Source organism: Eublepharis macularius, chromosome 3 (genome assembly GCF_028583425.1).
Source record: "Eublepharis macularius isolate TG4126 chromosome 3, MPM_Emac_v1.0, whole genome shotgun sequence".
NCBI classification, from domain to species: domain Eukaryota; kingdom Metazoa; phylum Chordata; class Lepidosauria; order Squamata; family Eublepharidae; genus Eublepharis; species Eublepharis macularius.
In genome coordinates this window covers 144,481,353-144,505,264 of record NC_072792.1, presented here as the reverse complement: position 1 = coordinate 144,505,264, position 23,912 = coordinate 144,481,353, and the positions used below count along the sequence as shown (strand labels likewise).

The following is a 23,912-nucleotide window of genomic DNA, read 5'->3' as shown; positions in this document are numbered from 1 at the left end:
TCTTTCAAAGCAACACCATCCCTGCCAGTCTGTAGCATGTGGATAGCCCTACTTCATATTTTCTCTTAACATACCTTCTTCTCAAGTTGTGTGATAATCAAGATTTGTTTATTTCTGTGCGAGCTGATACAAGGATGCAGTTCATTTCTGCTACTACTGTTCCCCACAGCAGGCTTTCCACTTGCCTGCTCTTTATTCCAATGAACCCTCTTCTCTCCAGAAGTGTTTGTGCTCAAATCCTATTGTGAGACTCCTCCCTCACTGGCACCCCCACCTCATGGCCTGCCATCCTCCAGGCAGGTGTCCTCTGGCCTCAGACAGTAAGGGAAGGGGGTTGCACCACCTTGTTCCTTCTCCTGCCCTGGGAGTAACAGCACGCTCCAGCTGCCTCTCCCTGCAAAAAAAAAAAAAAAATCCTCCTTGCCATTCACAGGAACCTGAATTTAAAGGCCTCCCCTTGCCCCACCTCCCTGGCTCTGCTCCCAGTCTCCACCCAGTCTCCTTGACTGGCCCTTCTCCCAGCCTATCTGATAGGAGGGCTGGGTAGACGCTGCAGTCTCCTGGCCCCACCCACTCCATCCGAGCCTAGGGCAGGGCATTTGGTCTGCTCTCTGCCTGGTTTGCCCCTGTTGCTTCTGAACCCTCCCCAGTGGCTCACCTGGCAGCTTGGGGCTTGGGCCTGCCTGGCTTGTGCTGATGGCAATCTCCTGTGGGCCTGGATGAGGTGGAGCTGTCTGGGGAACTGCAGGAGAAGGATGAGTCTGCTGAGTGGCTGCAGGCTGTTCCCCAGAGTTGTGCCTGGGCATCGGCTGCGACTGGCCTAAGGGTGGGAGAGGCCTGGGGGCCTGTAAAGGCTCCTGCAGCTGAGGTACTGCCAGAGGCAGTGCTACAGAGCCTGAGGATGGTGTCTGCTGCTGCAGGGCTGGTGGGGTGGGCGGACAGAAGGAAGGCATCGCCGGACACCTATGCAGACTTGCAGCAGATCAGTCCTGGCTTTTCCTCTCTTCACTTGCCACAATTTATTAAAGCCTCAAACTAATGGTTTATTTTTTCTCTGTACATTTAATATTTATTGTATGCCCTGAAACCTTGTACAGCCCCTTATTACTGTTCTTACTCTGAAGTAAGTCTCATCAAAGACTTCAATAGAACTTCCTCCCAAATAAAGGCACACAAGATCACAACTTTATTCAAGAATATTTTAAAGCTATTTGGTTGTGCTATCATTAGAACATTCACGTTTACAATATCTAATGAAATCATTCTATATATTATTGGTTCATTTGAGTAACAGATGTTACAAACATATTACTCTATTATCCATGCTTGCCAATATCTTATCTGTCTGAAAAGTAGATGTTCTTCTTTATGCTGATGTTTTTGAAATCCAGAAGAAGAGGAGGAGGAGGAAGAACAAGTAGAGACTGTAAAGACTCCAGAACCGGTGAAAAAAATAGTAAAGGTAGAGAAGAAAATCTCTGAAAGCTTCTTCTATAACTATGAAGATTTGTGCTCCTTGCCATATGTGAGTCCAGATTCTGGGATACCACTTAACATGCTCACTCTCATGTATCCGCTTTCTTCCATGGTGTATGAATGTAGGTTTTGAATTTCTTTTTACAATAAACACTTGTAAGGCAATGTTCAAAACTCATACTAATTAGAATATACTTAAAGTACAGATGAATGAAGTAATTTGGATTACACTGATTATTGGACAAAGTGAATAGAGTGTAAGACTAACACGTTACAGGGATTTTGTGAAGATAAAATTTCAAGGGTGGAGTGGGGAATGTGTATTCTGCCTTGATCTCAAAAGGAGAATGAAGTAAAAATGTAAAACCAATTATGTGTAAAGTCAATTCGGGGATATTTGGAATATTTTAATACCACAGTGCTACAAAAGAAAATTATACAGAATACTTGTTTTCTCAATAGGGCTGATAGAGAGAAAGGGGTGTGTGCCGTAGTCTTAATAGCTGGGATATATCCAACCACCCACAGACTTGCAGAGTGGGACTTTCCTGCTTTTCTCTCCTGTTATAGTCCATTGAGCTCTCCCAAGTTTTATTCTGGGAGTGGTGGGGGAGTCAGACTATGGAATCCCAGTTATCTAGAGTTCGTCTCCCCCCTTCTGCAAGAAGCACAAAGTTTCCTGATTCCAAAAGGTTTATTGAAAGACAATGCTCAGGTTACAAGTATCCATATTCCAAGGACTAGGAAAGCCTTGGCTGAACGAAAGCTTTGTTGAGAATGACACACAAAATGAAAGTAACAATACTTCAAACACCCATTCCCAGCCTCCCCCTTTAGTCCTGTCTAGAAGGCCTGGGAAGGCGAGGACGTCAAGGTCGGCCGGAACGGGTTGATAAGAATTCTTCGCTCCCATGGATATATGCGGCCTGGGTAGCACCTGGGCCTGGAGGGAGAGAACTAAACAACTACAGATTATAACATGAGAACATGGCGTAGCTTTGGCTTGAGAACTGACAAGCAAACTGACACTCTGACAGGGGGTGTCAGCAGACCCCCAGGAACAGTGCTGGGAGCAAAGGAGTAGTCTGCAGTTAGAAGGAAGGGAATTAGTGAACAATGCTGCCCTTTCTTCCAAAGGTGTCAGTGCCATTAAATCTTTGGAACTGCATGATTGTGTACATGCCTTTATTATTAACATTTATTTGTTTGATAAAGAGCAGCAAAGAAGACAATAGCCAGCTGTGCAGCACAGATGGATCTTTGTTGATCTACAAAGGAAGAAGTGGACTTTGAAAAGAGTTACAAAGGAGGTGGGAGTTGGTTTGATTCATAAAGAAGGGGATGGGTCTCTGACAAGTCTTTTGGGAGCAGTGGAGGTTAGGTACAGATGATTCTGCTCAAGAAGGGATGAGTATGAAGGAGCATAAGGAGATGATGGAAGATGAAGAACATTGATTCCCAAACTGTGTGGTGCAAAAAAGACAGAAGCATACCTTGAAAAATTAAGCTACTGTTTTACATACATCTACCTCCATGTGTCCATGTAAAGCTGCCTTAGATGGTCATATTATTGGTCTGTAAAAATCAATATTGTCTACTTTAGCTGGCACAAGGTGGTTTCTTATGGACATATATAGATGTGCATACCAAAAAAAATGCGGCTGATTTGGCTCAGTAAAGCAGAATTGGGAAAAAAATTCAGCATTTTCTGAATTTGGTAAAATTTAGCCATTGTTTCCAATGGGAAACATGATTTGGTGCTTTCCGGGGGGCCCGGGAGGGTCATTTTAAGGCTGAATTTTACCAAATTTGCAGGGGACCTACTCCTACTGTCCTATAACTACCTCCAAGTTTCATGAAGATTGGACTTTGGGGTGCCATTTTATGGCTTCCCAAAGAAGGAGATCCCAGCCACCTCCAATCTCCATTATTCCCTTTGGGAAAAACTAGGGGGGCTTTCTAGGAGGCTGTAGGTGGCATTTTGCCTGCAAAATGCACCAAATTTGGAGGGGATTACTCCTACCTGTCCTCTCAAGACCTCCCAAGTTTCATGAAGATTGGACATTGGGGAACCATTTTATGGCCCCCCAAAGAAGGTGCCCCAGCCACTCCATCTGTTTCTATTAAACTCCTTGCAGTAGTTTAAAAAAGGCACTCTCTCCTCGAGAATCCTATTGGTGCAGAGAAGGAGAGCTGCCGCAAGGATTGGCTCTCACTCCCCCTCCCTTTACTCATCCTCTCCTTTCACCCTTCTGCCTCTGTCTCACTCAAACTCCCTCCTTTCCCCTCCCATCAAGTTAAAAAAAGGTGTGAACTTCACAAAACATTGTTTCTTGCTGTTTCTTAGCAAAGGAACAGCAAGAAACTGCACTGATGCGGCTCCCAAAGTTTATTGGATTTTACCGAATTGGGTAAAATCTGGTATTTTTTCTGAATTCTATACCCAAATTACACATCCTTAGCCAAGAGTCAAAACACTCATAACTGGGAGTGCATCCTCACTTCTCAGAGTAGCTCAGCCACCACCAGTCTCTGGCTAACCCTCAATTTAAGACCAAGAGAAAAATCTGAAGTCCTACTGGGTCTTGAGCAAGAAATCTCACCTGTAAAGTCGGCCACTTTGCAGATTGAGTTTCAAAAACAATTACTTGGGTAGCTGTGGCAAGAAGGCTAAAGTACTGGATTCACATTAAAGTACTGAAACCCAAATAATACCACCAGAGTATGATTGATAACATTTATTATAAGGAGTGCTAAAGAATACAATAAAAATATGCATATCGGAGAAAAAAATACTAATAAGCTAAATAACTGCCTGAAAAATACTGTACAGGCTTTCAGTCCTAATCTGGATGTTACATTTTCAAGCGAGAGTACTAAAGTCCAGGCAGAACTTCAAAGTCCAAAATCAAGAGAGCAAGAGTTCCAAGCTGACACCTGTTCAGGAAATTAGGCTCAAGGTACGAGAATGGTGTATGGTCACAGGAGTCCACCAACAACCACCCAAAAGGAGATGTTGTCAAGACTAAAAGATGTAACTAGAATGAAGGCTCAAGGCCACTTGCCCACAGTATGGCCTGACCCACTTGTCCAAGCAGTGAGTTGCTTACTTTGTGACTGCATGTCTTTGCAGCTGGCACATCCTCACAATTAGGTGCAAATCACCCCACTCCCAGAGTTCTGTGTGTTAATGAGAGACAATGTGTGAAACTCCCTTCTGAGTTCTGTCCTTGAAGCTCTGATGATGTGCAACTGTGCCCAGATCCATTTGATCTTTATCTGTCTGGGAACTTGCAGAGTCATTCTGACTGCACTTTTCCAGAGAAAAGGCCCAAGAATCCTGAACCAATGTTTGAAAAAGGCCAAGAAACAGACTGAGCACAAAGCAGATGCTCTGCCACTGAGTCATAGGCCCTCTCTCCCCTTAGAAAGAGGTACAATGTATCTAACCCTTGGGCAGGTACACAGAGGGACCCCCAAGAGCATGGAGATCCCTGGCAGTAGTAGCCCTCTCCATGTTGTTATCTGGTTAACAATATCATTCCAAGGGAGAGGACAACATCTCAGTTGGTTTTTTAGCGGGCAACTGGTGTGGTGAATAATACCTTTATATTTTCTAAAAAAGAAAACACTGACAAATTACAGAATGCTTAAGTGCTACAGGGTGTTGAGCTATATTCATTATATAATTGAGCCAGACATTTTTAAAAGGGGTGAATGGGAATGGCAGCACATGTGAAAAATTATTAATCAAATTTCTCTCATTTATATTTAACATTTACTATACCCACAGTAAATTGAACACAACTTTAATACAAGCCTTTTTGTTAGAATAATGTAAGGTATATATGGGGTATTTCTCTCTTTTTAACTGATGCCTTTATTAATACTTGAATGTAATAATCTTAGATGATAGCATCACTTATATTCCTTAGCGAGAGTTCCTCAGGCACTCTTTTGGTTATGACTGCACTAAACGGGCAAATCTCCAGGTGATGGATAGCGCCACACTCATTTACATAGCTGGCAACCAGCTAATACTTCTGGATCTGAAATTAAAGTATCAAAGATATCTTCGAAGCTCCAGCGGTGGAGGAATTGGAGTCGTCACGGTAAAACTATGTATCTTGGAAGATTCTTTTGTTTTGTTATGGAGCTTTATCCCCCTTATGAGGGAAACATTACTTTATGGCAAGCACATGGAAGCAAAGAGTGCAATCCTATGCAGAGTCACTCCATTGAGTTAGGTAGGCTTAAACTGGCTAAACTCTACATTGGATTGTACTTTTGGAGTTTCTTTGTTCCAAAGCAATGCATTAACCATTAAACAACAAGTCTGTATAGAGATGATTATTCTGTATAATAATCAGTCTCTGACAGGTAATCAGCCCTCTGGCTGAAGAGGTCAGTATTTATTGCAGGTGTTAAGTAGAAACCTTGTATCCCAGCAAAAATCACTCATTGTTATCTTTTAAGATCTCTTTTTAAAACCAGTCTTATCACTTTGAAATAATTAAATAAAAAAGCCAAAATGATACAAAAACATAATATGTCAATGAAATTAGAAATAAAAAACATACATGATATTCCTTATCCTATTTATTTTAAAATTTTAAAGATAAAAAACAATTTCTGAGATTCTTACCAAAGCATTTTAAGACAAGAATAATGTAGACTCTATATATTGTCGAAGGCTTTCACGGCCGGAGAACGATGGTTGTTGTGGATTTTCCAGGCTGTATCGCCGTGGTCTTGGCATTGTAGTTCCTGATGTTTCGCTAGCAGCTGTGGCTGGCATCTTCAGAGGTGTAGCACCGAAAGACAGAGATCTCTCAGTGTCAAATTGTGGAGAAGATGTTAGCAGGTACTGTGGGGAAGATGTTAGCAGGATTTTCTGGTGCTACAACTCTGAAGATGCCAGTCACAGCTGCTGGCAAAATGTCAGGAACTACAATGCCAAGACCACGGCGATACAGCCTGGAAAATCCACAACAACCAATGTAGGCTCTGATAATACATTCCCATTGTGAGAGATTCAGGGATATTAGGATGTGGCCACTGCTGGCGCCAGGGTTTCTGGCACCTGTGGCAACCCCCCATGTGTACGCGTGTGCAGTGCGTGCACACCATGGACTGTGTGATGATGTCATCACTCGATGATGTCGTCACACAGCGCAAGCCGGGGACATCCGCCAGCGGATGGCTGGGGTGGTGGGTGGAGGCTGCTCCACTCTCCACACGCCGCCCTGGCAGTGGCTTGTGGCTGCTGCGCCCAGCTGGGGGTGTGTGGCGGCGGCGGCGGCGGCACGGAGATGGCTGGCTGCAGCAGCTGTGGGCCAGCCATGCCAGCTCCGCGGCACACGCCTCTGCCCCGACACCCCCTCTGGCGCTTCTCCGGTGCCCTCGCACCCTGAGGCCACCGCCTACCTGGCCTCAATGGGCGCACCGGCCCTGTTTGTGGCTACCTTCTATAGACCCAGTTACATGAACCTCAATGTAACTTAATTAAATCATCTAATTCATTTCCTCTGAAAGTGTGATGTAAGACACTTCTGAACTTAGCATGACACTTTCCCAAAGAATACTCGTTTTGTGTTCTGTTTGTTCTGGTCACTTTATGATTTATTCTGGACATAAAGCCATGTATTCAATAATTATCATTTTCAATGCTGGGACAAAGAACAATACTGAAACAGTAAAGAAAATTATATGCTTGCACATCTGAAAACTAAAATGTAAATTTTCAGGCATATTTTGTTCAAGATTCTATATCATTAAAGTCAATTCCATGACAACTTGAGTTTACCTTTAAGTAAAATATGCAGGGCCATTTGGATAGGTTTTTAATCTCCCCTTGAGAAACATTTTAGTCTGTAATTCACAGTGGAGCTGTCTGCTGCCTGTGCTGAAGACTTCTCTTAAATTTTATACTGTTTTAAATTATATGTCCTCCTGCTACATAAAAGGCAAGTGGTATTGGCGATGACTTGCTTTTTATCCTTGTGCAGGCACATTGCTGATGACTCTGGCCTTGAGGCTGCTTTGAAGTGCTCGCTTGCTACCAGGAGGGGGCCTGCTGAATCGATTGCCTACGCACTCCTCCCCGTGCCTCCCCTCAGTGCCCTCCTACTGTGGCCTCCAAGCTGCGAAGCGCCTGCTTGCTGCCAGGAGAGGGCACGCCGAATCAGTTTTCTAGAGCCCATTGTATTTTTTCACACAATGGACATTGTTTCTAGTCTTATATAATAGTAGCACATGAGTCAGTTTGCCTCTCTGATATCTTTTTCTTTTTAAAAAAATGAGGAGCCACAGATTCAAATGTTGTTTTATGGATAACAAGGAAATTTGGATTAGCCACCTTGAGCAGGTTCTCTGAGGAGGTAGCATATATATTATCCAAATAATAAAATTAGTGGAAAGCTCAGATAAAACTGGCATTAGTAGACCAAAATATGGCTTTGGTCCACACATTATTTCACAATGTGTTGTTTATTAATCAGTGCTGTAGTAGAGAAATGCAAAGAGTATAATTAAGTGAAAAGAGTCTTTGTTTCTACTAGGTACACCCAAATAAAACATACTTTGCTGTAGGAGAAAAGGGATGGAAGCCAAACATGATCATCTATGAATATCCTTCTTTAAAGCCCTACAGAATATTACGAGGTAAGTTAAATTCTATGTTGCCTTTCACTAATTTACATCTATACAATTGAATTAATAACTTCAAAAGTGTATCAGTATTAGTCTGATACAGCAGAGTGAAACAATTCAAGGGGTACCTTTAAGATTAACCAAGTTTATGCTGGAATAAACTCATTTAGTTTTAAAGGTGCCCCTGATTTTTGTTTCATTTACTGGAATTAAAAGTATCAGAAGTTAAAGCAGCATTGTGTTTTAATTTCTAGCGCTAATAAATCTTTTTTGCATGTAATATTCTTAAAAGGGGGGGTCCTAAGCACTTTCTAAAATGTAGCATTGCTCTTTGTAAGACTATGTCAATGGCCAAATATTTACAAGGAGCAAGGAGTTAAGAAATTAGCTCCCACATCCCGCACATCTGGTTTATTTTCAATTATCTGCAGTTTTTTTGTAGTGTTTAAATATAATGTAAGTAGATTTGCTTGTCTTAATGTACTCTAGACAATAAAAGAAATTAAATGAAAGCTGACAAATCATTTTGTGAAGCAAAATGCAATGTGAAGTAATTCAAGTACAGTACTATCTGTAACCTTAAAGTGGATTACAGTAGATTAAGTGGTACTGAGTAGAGGTGGGCACGAACAGCAATATGAACAAAAAAAAGCCATGAACAACCCAATCCGCTGTTTGTGAGTCCCCGTTTCCTGGCAAACATTTGTTCATTCCAAGCCCTCTTCGTGGCGTTCATCAGCCGTTCGTAAAGCCAGACAGTCTGGCACTATCCAGAGATAGGGGTCCAAGGAGCTACCTCCCACCTGCCATTTCAAGTGCTGCTTAGAGCCACTCAAACCCCTAGCAGGCCTCCTGGAAGAATAGCCCTTACCCCTCCTGTTGAGACTCACTGGTCTCTGGGTTCTTTTCCAACCTGGGGGACTCTGCACACACTTGGTCAGACACTCACAGACACAAGGCTTACATAAAAGGTGTTTATTACTTCAGAAGAATGTATGCAAGTAGCAGGACCCACTCTACTAAGGCACAAGCAAAGGGCATTTTAGACAATAAAAACTTGTCTATTGTAACTATAGCTGACTAACTAAAACATAAAGCTGGCTAACTTAGCATTTCTCTGAGGAAAACTTGAGGCTTATACTCACTAACATACTCCTTAAATTATACCAGGCAGGTCTGGTCGTCAGGCCTGGCATAGAGCAAAAGTCTCCCTCATGCTGATGGAAAAGTAGCCTGGAGCAATCTGAGGGCTGAGAGGAGCCAACCTTCCCCTCTCAGATTCCTAGCCAATCAGAGGTGCCGTCAATCAGCGTTGCTAGGCGGGAACTGAGATAAGACTCCCTTGTTTCTCAAGGCCCCCTCTCTCGGCAACAGCTTGCCGGTGCAGTTAATTAGCTGAGCCAAACATTCTGCTCCCAGGAAGTTAAGCTAGAACTGGGCCTGTGGAAACTTAGAAGCCTGAACCAATACAGGCAATGAACTTAAAGGGGCTCTGCTAGACAGGCACCTTTCAATCAATTCCCCTGGCAACATAGGCATGGACTGTCTGAACTCTGTCTGAACTCCTTCTGGCTTGTAACCCCTCAAAGTAGCTTCCAGCAAACAATCCAGTTCTTGCCACTGTGAAAAGAAAATGACAGGAAAGGGAGGGACCCATGGATCATGGCTTTCCCGGGTCCAATCTCTCTGAAACTTGGGGGGTCTTCAGAGGACAGTGAGGACTATGTCCCCCGCACATTTGGTGGGTATTGGGAAGGTCAGTTTGTAACCCCTCAAAGTAGGTTCCAGCAGACAGTCCAGTTTTTGCCACTGTGAACAGAAAATGACGTGAAAGGGGGAGACCCATGGATCATGCCTTTCTTGAGCTGCAATCTCTCTGAAACTTGGGGGGGGGGGAGTCTTCAGAGGACAGTGAGAACTATGTCCCCTGCAAATTTGGTGGGTATTGGACATTGGGAAGGTCAGTTTGTAACTCCTCAATTAGCTTCCAGCAGACCAGTTTTTGCCACTGTAAACAGAAAATGACATGAAAGTGGGAGAGCCATGGACTCTCCTTTCCCCAGCCCAAGTTCAGCTAAGAGCCAAGTTACAAGTGACATTTTTCACGTGAAGGACACTTGATCATTTTTGCAAGTCTTTCTGGGAACTGAAGACCCTCTCCCCCGCCCCTTTTCCTTCTGTTCCTTCCCCTCTCTGTTAGAATCGCTGCCCGAAGAGACAGAGAAAGCCAACGGCAGCAGCAACTTTTGCAAATCATCTTCCTTCCGGGGAGCTGCTCTGGAGAAAACTGGGAGTGGGTAAAAGCTGGATCCAGATGATTTTAAACAGATCCTCATGAATTCATATGATTTTTATATTGAAACAAAACAAAAAGACTGTCATATTATAGATCATGTCCTAGTCTACATACAGCAACAAAACAATCATGCATCCACTAATCAGTGGTGCTGCCACGGCACAAAAACATGCTAAAAAAGCATGGATCTGCATGGATCCTCTTGATTTTTAAGTGGGACCACCCAAAATCCACCACACAATCACAGATCATGTCTGTTGCCACAAATGGGACCAAAAAAATTCAACCATCCCCTACTTCGTGGAACTGCCACGGCGCAAATATACGGTTCAAAAGCACGGATCCGCATGGATCCTCTAGGTTTTTACATGGGACCACCCAAAATCCACCATACAATCCTAGATCATGTCCATTGCCACAAAAGGGGCAAAAAAAATCAGTTATCCACCGCTTCGTGGCACTCCCAGGGTGCAAAAACATGGTCTAAAAGCATGGATCCTCATGGATCCTCGTGATTTTTATGTAGGGCCACCCAAAATCAACCATACAATACCAGATCATGTCCATATCCACAAAGAGGACCAAAAAATTCAGCCACTCACCGCTTTGTGCCACAGCCACAGCGCAATAACTTGGTTCAAAAGCACAGATCCTCATGGATCCTCTTGATTTTTACATAGGGCCTCCCAAAATCCACCATACAAAACCAGATCATGTCCATATCCACAAATGGGACCAAAAAAATCATTCACCCACCACTTTGTGGCAGCGCCACGGCGCAAAAGCATGGTTCAAAAGCATGGATCCTCATGGATCCTCTTGATTTTTACATGGGGGCACCCAAAATCCAGTATACTGTCCCAGATCATGTCCAATGCCACAAACAAGACCAAAAGATCTAAAATATGACAGCCTTTTTGTTTTGTTTCCACGTAAAAATCATATGATACTACACTTGATCTTAGCCAAAAGGCCGAGAAGCGATGTAAAAATCATATGAATTCATGAGGATCCGTGTCTCAGATTCATGTTTTTTCACTGTGGCAGCGCCAAATATTTTTGGATCTGTGTTTTTTATATTTCAGTCTGTGGACCTGGCTGTGATATGTGATTTGATGTTTCATTTGTGTTTTTCCTATTTAAAAAACCATAGGATCCACTAGGATCCGTGTGGATCCTGGTTTTACTTTCTTCCTCTCCGGAGCAGCTCCCCGGGAGCAAGATGATTTGAAAAAGCTGCTGCCGCCGCTGGCTTTCTCTGTCTCTTCAGGCAGCGATTCTAACAGAGAGGGGAAGGAACAGAAGGAAAAGGGGCAGGGGAGAGGGACTTGCGAAAATGATCAAGTGTCCTTCACGTGAAAAATGTCACTTGTAACTTGGCTCTAAGTCCCAAGGGGGCCATTCTGGCTCCCATGAACCTCCAACTATGAACATGTTCATGAACATGTCATGTCCGTTGATGTTTGTGAATCCCTGTTCATGGATGGCAACGAACAACGAACATCGTGTTTGGGTTTTTTTCCTGTTTGTGCCCATCTCTAGTACTGAGACGATATCAGAAAGGAGCGCTCTCAATGCATTTTGTGCACTGCATACTAGCTACTTGCTGAACAGCTTGCAAAACAACATTTTACCCAATTGCTTCTATGGCACCAAGAAACCTGCTATATTTCCAGGTGGAACAGAGGAAGGATATGCATCTGCTGATTTTAATCGTTCTGGCACCATGATAGCCACTGTTGGGAGCAGCCCTGATTATATGTTGACAGTCTGGGACTGGAAACAAGAAAAGATTGTATTGAGATCAAAGGCATTTTCACAAGATGTTTTTAAAGTCACCTTCTCTCTTGAAAATGAAGAACAACTAACTACATCTGGTTCAGGACACATAAAGTAAGCTAGGTATTAGTCGTATTTTATCTGAGGGAACCATACTGTCATGTTGATTTGTTTGTGGGTAATATGTACATATAAATATTTTTGATTATCTGGGTTATTTTTTCTTGTGAACAATAACCGAACCAGTATGGTATAGTGATCAGAGAATTGGACTAGGATCTGGAAGACCCAGGTTCAAATCTCCACTCTGCCTTGGAAGTTGACTGGGTGACTTTGGGCCTATCATACACTTTCAGCCTAGCCTACCTCACAGGGTTGTTGTGAGGATAAAACGAAGTAGAGGAGAATATTGTAAGCTGCTTTGTATCTCTGTTGGGGAGAAAAGGCTAGTTATAGAAAAATAATGAAAAGAACTGTATCCCTTATTAGAATAAAATAAAATTTAATTTCTCCATCGTTTTGCAAACATTGCTAAGATCATGACCAATGCATCCATTTCTCCCCCCACCCTTCCTTATTTTTAACATCTAGCCTGTTAAAGAGTTCCAGGGAACTCAAAAGCATATACACTGTTTTGTGTCATTTTTTGTTGTTTTGGTTGGTCTTAATTAAAAGTTATGTGGGTTTTGTTATGGTAGTGGAACCCACAGTTTCTTTAGTTGCAAAAGCCACTTGAAATAACGAACAGAAGATGAGTCATGGGAAATCCATTATTGGATCTTTAATTTTCCTTAAAAGCAACTATGCTTCACATTGGAACTGGGCCACAGAGGATGGGGGGGGCGTCTTAACCTTTCCCCTCAGCTGTGACATTTTCCTGTTCTAATTCCTGCCCCAGCTTCTACTTGTCCAGGTACATTAAAATATTTTGAGTAGTTTAGATTGGGGGAAATAGTGCAAGTTAAAACAGTTATCCTCTCCTTTCCAAAAAGTTTTAAAAGGCATGCCATGCATCTTCAGCAATGTACTCCTTAAATGGAGCGGTACCTGAGAGGCAATTTTAGAGTACCACTAGATGACAAGCATGACACGCCTTTTAAAGCTTTTTGCATTGAACCAGTGCCTGAATCACTAGATAGATAGAAGGTTTATTGTATACAGCCATAGGCTGTATACAAGTCACAAACAACAAACAGAACAGAAACACAAGTTTGAATAAAATTGATGTGACATGGTCAAAAGCATTAAAATTTAAAACGCCTGAATCACTAAATGAGTTACCATTTAGAGCTTCCTAATTTTTTCACATTTTTTCGGTCTTTACACAAGTAAAAAGGTTTACAAAATGGCTTCTGAAATTAGTAGGCTGCGTGGGCCTGCAGGGTGGTGAAGGAGGCCAAAAATGGCCTTCCCGCCCCTCGCGGGAGGAGAGGGAGGAGGCCGCAGCTGCGGAAAAGACAAGGTAAATGTGGGGCTCAGGCTGGGGGGGGGCTGGGGCAGGGGCTGGGGTTGTGGGGTTGAGGGCTGGGGGTGGGGTTTGTGGGGTTTGGGCCCACAAAGCGGCAGGTCCCTTTAAACTATCAGCTGGGCTGTCAGGCTATGGATGACAGGATACTGCAGACAGATCTCTGGCCCATTTGCAATAAGACACCAGTACTTAGTCAAGTGGATTTTATTTAGAGATCAGTTCATTTCAATATACAGTTCCATAGGTCTCCTTAGGAGTAATATAAACATCTAAGCAGCTAGACTAGAGATTGACCAGAATGACGACATGTGAAAGAAACAGTTCTTTTCTAGTTCACTCTTCTCCTCCCCTCCCAATTATCAACAAAGTTTCCCCGTTCTTCTTCTGTGAGAACATTTTACATATTTGTGCTATCACACTTGGTTGCTAAGGAGAAAGACCGATAGGCCGATTCCAGACGGCCCTCCGCATCCCGAAAGTCGTGCATCGTCGCGCATCATCGTGCGGAAAACGCAAAATATCGCATTTTCCGCGTGACAACGCGCGACGACGTGCAACGTTTCGGGATGCGGAGGGCCGTCTGGAATCGGCCATAGTCTGAGAGAAAGCCCAAGGTCATAACAATAGAGTCCAATAGATAGCCACCTGTAAAGCCTGAGAAACAGTTATAACACTAACAAGGAGCAAATTAGAGTACATCAAGATTCTGTTTACAAATACTGGCATCAAGCATCAAGCACTGCGCAGTAGAATCAAAATTGGCATAGATGACTGGGTATAGACATACATGACAGGCTCCGCCACTTGCAAGAGGCAGGAAAAGGCCCTTTAAACGATTAAATGCCCTTTTCCCTGCTGCTAAGCAGCCAGAAAGGGGCATTGAAACCCCACAAACTATGAACCAGAAACTGGTTCGGGAACTTGCCCCAGTTCGTGGGAGTTCCTGGTTCCTGGTTCGTGGAAACCCCTGAACCACAAACCGCATGGTTCAGGTTTTTTGTGGTTCGTGCTCACATCTAGTCTGAATACAGATAGTATTTTCTTCCTTTCCCTTTTGAAGATGTCAGTGTTCTCATGATCTGTGTTCAGAGGGACATTACTAGGAATATTATGAGAAACCTTTTCAAGGAGTGTATGGTAGGAAACAGTGTAGATTGCAAGAATGCCCCCAAGCCTGTCATTTCTGACAGTGGGTAAACCTTCTTGCAAAAAGGCTCCTCCATGCTGATTTTGAAGCTGTGCAGCGGAGTCCTTTTCTGTGAGTAGATCTACTAGTAAGAAGGTTATAGCCTGTAGAACAATTACTTGGGTAAATGTGGAAAGTGAAGTTATATGCTAATGGATACAGTGCTTTAAACAAAAGTTTGTTTTTCTAATGTTCTCATGAAGTCAATGCTCAGCACAAATAAATTACATATATTGGACTAAACCTGTGTTAAAAATATAGCCTACAATTCAGGACACATTTAAGTGCTTTTAAGTCCTATTAATTTAAATAGATTTAAATGGGCACTGGATTGTGCCAATAGTTACCTCGAATTTGTATGAAAGGTTGACATCCTTTTTTTAAAAAGTGAGAGTAGAGTAAGTGATGAAGAGGTAACTTTGATTTTTTCACAATCAGGTTTTGGAAGATGGCCCTTACTTTCACAGGTCTGAAACTACAAGGAGCTTTGGGTAGGTTTGGAAAAACCGCACTGACAGACATTGAAGGATATGTGGAGCTGCCAGATGGGAAGGTGAGGAACATTTTTTAACCTTTTCAAATGCAATCTTTTTAGATGATAAAGTAAACCCCACATTTTTCTATTTGTGTTAGTTCTGATGGCAAGGATTATCAAGATTTCTAAACTGGTTTACATTTTTTACATTTGGCTTATATATTTGGCATCATGATTTGCTCCATATTTACAAGCATAGAGCCCCTGATAGAGAAGGACAAGCATTGGAGGCAGCTTCAGGTTTGGCAGCATTTACAATTAACGCTACAAAAAGGTAGTAACTTTTCATCAAAACTAATAGGAGATTCAAGTACTTAACTTCTGCGCATATGCAAAGAACAACTGTTTATTTAATACATGATTCTCCCTGTGAAACAGGTTAGCGTGACTGGTCTGAGATGTCTAGGATGGGGATTTGAATCTGAGCTTTCCAGGAGTCTAGTCTGACACTCTAAAGTGTCAGACCGCACTATAAAGGCTCTAAGCACCCTACTAATAATAAAAAGGTACAAGAGAACAAGAAATATCAAATGTGAAAAAGGTGCAAAGGAATATAAGAATATAAATACATCCCATTTTAAATTAGAAACCAAGTGAAAATTTGTGGAGATGAGCGGTCCTCTTATAATAAAAAGAAGCATTACAATTCGGAGCAGAGAAAATTTCTATGATGAGTCCATTTTTTTATTTTGTGGCATTTCTAAATAGATGTAGGTCTAACAGACAGGAATTCAACTTTTTATTGAGGAAATATATTTACTGGCTGTGAAAATTAACAGAGAAACATATAATATAATATGTATGCAATATATTCATTTATACATGGATCTCTTATAATACTAATGTATATTGTTTAATTTTTATGAAAGGTGCTTTCAGGGTCAGAATGGGGCAACATGCTGCTCTGGGAAGGGGGCCTTATAAAAGTGGAACTTTGTCGACCTGGACATAAAACTTGCCACAATGGTCCAATTAATCAGTTAGTTCTGGATGAAGGAGAATTGGTCACTGTTGGATCAGATGGATACATCAGAGTGAGTGTTTTCTTAAAAACAGACAATATTGTGAACTAACATATTGCCCAGGTCCAGTTCACAAGTGGGTTGTTGGTGGTGAATTTTAGGAGCCCCTCTTTCCATCATGAGGCAGTTTCCTGCTTTCTTTGAAAGGCCTCCTTCAAAGTTCAGGGAAACTTTGAGATGTACCCTATTAGGAATGAGGGGCTACCATTAGAAGGATATTTTCTGTCTTTCTCCATGTGTTAGTGAATGTTCACAAGAGTATGCAAAATGAAATTTCCAAGCCAAAAATATTCATGGAAATCACTGTATTATGACCTTGATTCTCTAGAATGGTAATGTAAATCCAAGATGACTGGAATAATAAACCTCACTCCCTGAAAATATCCATTGTTTTATCAAGTTCTGATGCTTATCAGCCATGAGCACATTTTTTTAGTGTATTGATGTCCTGGAAATGGCATCTCTCCCTTCCAGTTAGACCCTTGAAAGGAGGAGCAAGAACACTTCCAGCCAACCTACTGATCTCCCAGACAACATCTCTTCCTTTCAATCCGAGCATTGCAAGGCTGGAGCACAGAGAATCCCAGCCAATCCTGAGTTGTAGACCTGACATTCTCCTTCCTCCTTGATTTGTGGGTTGTAGAGAGTTTTCTTTCCCTCTGAAAGTAGAAAGCCTGGGCTTGTTCAGGGATCCATAGAGTTCAAACCCTTTTGTCCAATTTGCTTGAAACTTGGGGGTTCTTTGAAGGACAGCTAGAAGACAACTAACTGCACTTCTGATGTTTGCTTGAAAAATTATGATTCCACCTCCTCCCTGAGTCCACCATAGGAAATCATGGAAAAACTGCCATTCTCTTTCCTTATTTTGTTAAAGAGACCACAACAAGAAAGCATGGCAAACAGACAGTGGAAAGGTAAATGTTTTTTTTACTGTCAATCAGTCACTGTATGAGTAGGAAAATGAAATGAACGTAGACAGGGGTGTTATGCTGACTCCCGGTCTGGAGTCAGCATAACACCTGCCATTTTAGAAATCAGTAGATGTAAGTGCAGCTGCACAGAGAGGGACCTATTTTGGGGGTCTGCAAAACTGACACCCTTTGTTCAATTTGCTTGAAATTTGGAAGGTCTTTAGATTAGCAAGAGAAATGTGTTTTGTGCGAACTCTGTTCTGTGCCATTATGTTTATAAATAGCTGCCCCAGACCCTTGAATAGATTTCCTACAGAAAATAATGGTCCTGAAGGAAGGGAAAAAAACAGATTTGACTCTCAAAAAACAGTAATAGCCTACTTGAAAATAAGCAATGACATTAAAAAAATTCCCCCCAAAGTCTGGATCAGAAATTATAATGAAAAATTTCTCAGTGCACACCCCTACTATTCACTCATAGGGATGTGGTTGTATCTTGCCGAGTATATGAAAAGTTATTAAGGACAAGTGGGGGACCCACAAGGATGTGGATGCATCACATTTCTCCCTCTCCTACCATGTCCTTTCCCCCTTTCCTGCCCCCCATTGTCTGTCCCCCTGTCCTGTTTCCTTCTCTCCTTCCCACCCACCTTTGTTTGCCCCCTGTCTTCACCTTTCCTTCTCCCCCTCCCAAATCCTGGCAGCCTCTGCCCTATGGTTGCTTGGTGCCAGCTGAACTGGGCCCAGTTGCATAGTGGGGGAACCTCCAAGGACTTGAGAGTACATCACCTTTCCCTGTATCCCCTTCCCCACACTATTTCCTCTTTCCCTCCTCCTGTCACACTCCATATGCTCACCTTTCCCTATTTTCTTCTTTCTTTTAAACCCACTAAATAACTTACCTTTTATCTGCCCCCATCCTCATTTGTATTTACTTCATTTATATACTGCCTTTCTTCACAATGGAGACCGAAATCAGCTACCTCATTCTCTTTGCCTCCATATTATCCTCACAACAATCCTAACTGAGAGGAAGGTCAGGCTTAGATTGTGTGTAGATTGTACATACATATGTTTTAGGTGATTGATTTTTTTCCCCCATGTAATTTTTGTGTTTTTGCAAGATTTTTTTTTTTTGAGCATGATTTCTTCTGCTTGCTGCCATGTAGATTCTGTTGGGATTCTTTAGTTGGCCATTGGTTCGATTGTGCTTTTTTGGTTTTTTAGGTAGTGGTTGCTCTTGGGTGTTTGGCTAAGGCTTTTGTCCTGGAGCAAGCACTGGATTTTTCCCTTGCATAGGAGACACTGGTGACTAGCTGGGGGCACTTTATTCAAGGGCCTGTCGAATTTGATCCTGTGACTCAATGTACTTGAAAACTGGGGTTTCTTTAGTGGACAGCCATCACTTAACTCTGCTGCTGCAACATTGTTGACATTTCTTAAGTTGGATCCTAGGTTGTCATTCTGCTAGAATAACAGTAGTTATAGTTACCCTTGTGCAACATCACTTCCATTAGCAGAGGAGGAGGCAATGACTTCTGCCTCCCACTTTGCCCTCCCATTCTGTTCCTGAGGGTGCCTCTACTATCCCCAGGAACAGAACTCTGGGGATGATTCTGTGAGTGACAGTAGGAGCATCACTCCACTGCTGGTAGATAAGAGCCCATGCTCGCTTTATTTATATAAAAAAATCTCCAAAAATTACTCAGGGCTAGTTACAAGGAAAAGCTAAAAGAATAATATACCCTGAATCACAGTAATGCAGCAGTTCAAGATACATCATATAAAACAACATACAATCCAAACTCATCAGAAATAAGAAAGAGGAGCCATTTGGAGTGGACTTGCCATTTGAAAATGAATAATCCCTTTCGTTCCCAATTTTTTGAAGGTATGGGATTTTGAAACAATAGATACAGCTGATATTGTGGATGATTCTGGACTGCTAGAAATGGAACACATGAATGAACTTTTAGTTGGCAAAAATGTGAATTTGAATTGTATGGTGAAAATTCATGAACGTGGAGATCCTGTTTGGTATGCTCAGGTGAGAGTTTTCTTGATCTCTCTTAAATTGTATAAAGATTTTTTGGAGGACATATGTGACAGCAGCAATGATAATTTCTTGCCATGATTCTGTAGAAGAATATGAATTGATGATGTGTTGGTGGCATGTGGAAGAAAAGGCCTCAATGTCAGCTGAGGGGCTTTCTAGATCTTTACTTTACTGGAACGTGTCCAGAGGAGGGCAACGAAGATGGTGAGGGGTCTGGAGACCAAGTCCTTTTTTTAATTAAAGATTTTATTTAGAAAAGAAGATAGCAATAACAATTGAAGGTGCATAGACATAGACATGCACCGCATTACAAACCAAAAAAACCCACGAACCGCCCAGTCTTCCGTTCACGAACCGGCGGTTCATGAGAGTCCATGGCCAACGAACCAGCGTTCATTGGAAGCCCGGTTCATTGCATTCGCCCATGGTTCGTGAAGCCAGGCATTCATGCACCACCAATCAATTCCCTTGGAAATGGAGCTGGAGGAATGCCTGAACTCTGTCTGCACTCCTTCTGTCGCCCTGGAAACCCGAATCGAAGCCCAGCTTACCTTAATCGGCAGGTCTTCCTTCCAACCATGGAGCTGCAAATTGGTTACAAGGGAGAAGACACCCAGGGGCAGGGAGGGGGAAGGGGGGTGTTCTGTAGCCATGGGCACTCCAATCTCATCCCTGCAAACCCTGATAGGCAGTTCTGATGGCCAACCCCTTGTACACTGGGCCAATGTCAAATGGTGGCTCTAATTGTATCTAATGGGAGTTTCCTGGGGCCTCAGATTGGAGAGGGTATAACTCCAAGATCCCTATTGCAATCTTGACCAAGCTTGGGTGCTGGCTGGAGGAGAGCCTGCTAAACACTCCCTGGGAATATGGGCTCTCTAAGTCCAACGCGGGATGTTCTGACGCCCACAAACCATGAACCTCAAACCGGTTCATCAGCAGGAAATGTTAATTTCGGTTTGTTGGTTCGGGTTCATCATCATCACTGAACCACAAACCGCTGGTTTGTTAAATTTTTTGGGTTTATGCCCACGTCTATAGAACCTTATACATAATACATTAGATTACATTGGAAAGAATATGTAAAATATAAAGAATAGTAGAAAATCAGTAAAAGATATATGATAATATAGTAATATCAAATATATTAGATAACTGATCATCATAATTTTTCTCCTCCCTCACTTCTATTTTAAAAAAGAAAACAAAGGACTACAACATTTCTAAATATATCTGATAACCCATTTTTAAGAGATTTTTTTTGAGGAGGGATTCAGGATAGGTAGAACTTTTAACATTTTGTATTCTACATTATATTCTATTAACTGTTAGTCGATTTTTTTGATATTAATTACATTCTAAATTGAATAGTTAGACTTATTGTATATATTATAAGTTGATCCAATCATGCAAAAATAACAGAGCAATAAACGGTCATACTAGGAACATTATATAAATAGCAATATTAAAAAAGGAAAACAACAATGTGTATGGCCTACTTATATAAATCACATTGGTTATCAAAATAAATTTTCCCCTCCATCTCCAGTATGACGCATCTGAGTAAGATATCTGAAAATATATCTCTAAAATTTGTCACAAGGTGAAACTCCAACCATTTCACTTTCAACATATCACTAAACCTAATAAAGTTTAGTATCTTAGATTATTAGTTTGATTATTTTTTGTTAAGCTACTTTAATATTGGTTATACATGCCAAATTTAACAAAATTTGCCCAATCATACAGAAAAACTAAAAATTCACAGAAATTAGAATGGTATTAAAAATAAAAGAGAAAGAGTTCCATAATATAATAGTTCAAATCAGCAATAATTGTAAGTAACAGAATGTGTAAACTCAAGATATACCTTTGCCTCAATCTTCATGTGTGATTCTTTTCATGCTTCTTACTTTAATGCCTTGTAATTTGGTCAACCTGCAGAAAGCCATATGATCCTTAGGTCAACTCATTGAAAGGGGCCTCCAGGGTCAAAATCACCTCGAACCTTCACATAGTCTTGTAGAAACCCTCAATATTCTCTCTTTGCATCCATATGATCCAAAATGTGTCATGTTCAAGAAAAGCCCAAATTGTTGATTCTGAATTCCATTTCTGAGGCTCCTTGTCTCCGATCTGCTCTTGATAATGGGCCTACTTGTAATATTAGTGATAATTCAGTTTTTTCTTGTAACTCCTTGGATTCCTTCAGCTGTTTCTTGAATTCTTGAATAGCTTGAAATTGAGTTAATGATTCTTTATCTTCGAGGACTAGTTCTTGAGTCTCCTGATTCACTTGCTGTATTTGGGTTAAGATGTTTCCATACTCTTGCTTTAATTCTGTAAACAAAGTTCTAATTTTGCTTGAGAGAGAAGAACATTTTTTGAGATATTATATCTATAATATCTTCTGAGACTAGTTCAACTTTAACATTTTCCATGGCTGCAACCATTTTGTCTTCAATTTAGTTCCTTCTTCACCTAAATGCCTCAAAAGCTCAATCCTTGGTCAAGCCAGTAGGTGGTGAATAAGGAACAAAAATGTCATTCTCTGTGAGCCTGTGACACCATAGCTTAGACTACAAAGAAACAATGTTCAGCCATTTTTCCCCTCTCAAAAAAAATTATAAAGCAATGATTCTAATTCAGCAATATATATTTAAAAGTCAGCTAATTAAAAAGTCAGCTAATAAATGAATCTTGATAAAGCTTTAAATCCTTCCTTATAAGTGATTTATTATAAAGAAAGTTGGAAAGATAATTTTATATTTACAAGTTCCCAAGTTGGCTTTCCTGGCTTCCAGCCACTTCAGTTCTGCTCTGCTGATGTTTTACGTCTTTGGTCACTGGGGGAGTCTCCAGCTCTCTAATTAAAAAGAGTCAAATAATCCTCTGATCAATCCAGTGCTGCACGCTGAGTGTCTCTCAACAGATAAAAGACAGGTTTCAGGGTGATTTTTTTCAACCCTGCCTGGCTTAAAAAGCCCCAAAAGCAGAATGAGCACGAATGCCCATGGTAATGAGTCCCTCACTCAGCCACCATGTCGGGAAAGTTGGTTTGAGACCAAGTCCTATGAGGAAAGGTTGTAGGAGCTTCGTATGTTTAGCTTGGGGAGATGGCGACTGAGAGGTGATATGATAACCATCTTCAAGTACTTGACGAGCTGTCGGTGCAGAGTTGTTTTCTGTTGCCCCAGAAGGTCAGACCAAAGCCAGTGGTTTTGAAATTAAATAAAAAGAGTTTTCGGCTAAACATTAGGAAGAACTTCCTGAAAGTTAGAGCGATCCCTCAGTGGAACAGGCTTCCTTGGGAGGTAGTGTACTCTCCTTCTTTGGAGATCTAGATGGCTAGATGGCCATCTGACAGCAATGCTGATTCTGTGAACCTAGGCAGATCATGAGAGGGAGTGCAGATACTTAGTTCTTGTGGCCCTTTCTTACATGCCCAGATAACGCCAATCACCACCTTGGCATTAGGTAGCAATTTTCCCCAGGTCAGTTCAGCTAGGGTCACTGCGTGCGGAGGGGGGAGATAGTTGTGAATTTCCTACGTTGTAGAGAGGTTGGAATAGATGACCCTAGAGGTCCCTTCCAACCCTATGATTCTATGATTCTATATCCAGAGGATTTAGCCATCTTAGTCTCTAGTTGCAAAATAGTAAAGAGTCCAGTAGCACCTTTAAGACTAACCAACTTTTCTGTAGGATAAGCTCTCGAGATGCATCTGATGAAGACAGCTGTGGTTCTTGAAAGCTTGTGCTACAATAAAGTTGGTTAGTCTTAAAAGTGCTACTGGACTCTTTACTATAATTCTATATAGCATCATCACAAAGGCATCCAGCCTAATAGCTATTATGCCAGCCTTAGTTCTATGGTACACCTTGCCACTTGCTAGTCCTCAAACAGCTCTATGCTGCCCAAACTAGAGGAGACTATAGGTGTCTGTTATGCAGTAAAGTAGAGTTGTGTATCTGATGGGAAAGGCCCTAACTGGACCCTAAATAAAATGCTTCTACTAGATGAACAGTTTTGTATGGAAATTTCAGAAGAAATTGAAAATTATTTTATAATAAATTCTAACTGTGGAGTTTCCCAAGATATTATATGGGATGCATTTAAAGCTGTAATAAGGAATACTGATATCAAAAACAACAGCGTATAAAAGATCTAGACAAAAAACTATCTTGGACGTGAAAGCAAAAATAGATTCATAGGGAAAAAAGGCATATGAAACATGGGGAAAAAACATTACATAAATTGGATCTAGAGCATAAAAATCTAGAATTATTGGAAACTTCTAAAATTAAAAAATGGCATATCTAAAACAAAAATTCATAGTTAAAAATCCAAACTCTCTGAAATTGCTAAAACACGGAGTCAAAAAGAAATCTTGATTAAAAATCCCCAAGGGAAATCTTTAACTACATCTAAATATGTAGCCCAATCGTTCTATGATTTTTATAAAAAAATTATATAGATCTGAAACTCCAAAAGAAACTTTAATAACTGAATATCTAACTAAAATAAATTTC

The 23,912-nt window shown here is 41.4% G+C and overlaps 1 protein-coding gene and 1 non-coding gene across 3 annotated transcripts in view; one reads left to right on the top strand and one right to left on the bottom strand.

Moving 5' to 3' along the window:
* Positions 1–23,912, top strand: part of CFAP44 (cilia and flagella associated protein 44) — an 89,882-nt gene that overhangs the window by 7,126 nt on the left and 58,844 nt on the right. For both annotated transcript variants that reach the window (XM_054973070.1, XM_054973071.1), the window contains exons 4-10: positions 1,392–1,569; positions 5,426–5,588; positions 8,037–8,139; positions 12,100–12,316; positions 15,295–15,409; positions 16,261–16,425; positions 19,216–19,371. In XM_054973070.1, coding sequence (XP_054829045.1) covers positions 1,392–1,569; positions 5,426–5,588; positions 8,037–8,139; positions 12,100–12,316; positions 15,295–15,409; positions 16,261–16,425; positions 19,216–19,371 — 1,097 coding nt within the window. The remainder of the gene's footprint in view (positions 1–1,391; positions 1,570–5,425; positions 5,589–8,036; positions 8,140–12,099; positions 12,317–15,294; positions 15,410–16,260; positions 16,426–19,215; positions 19,372–23,912) is intronic.
* On the bottom strand, positions 11,218–11,408 carry LOC129326811 (U2 spliceosomal RNA). The gene has a single exon (XR_008596737.1). It is a non-coding gene; the product is annotated as a U2 spliceosomal RNA (small nuclear RNA).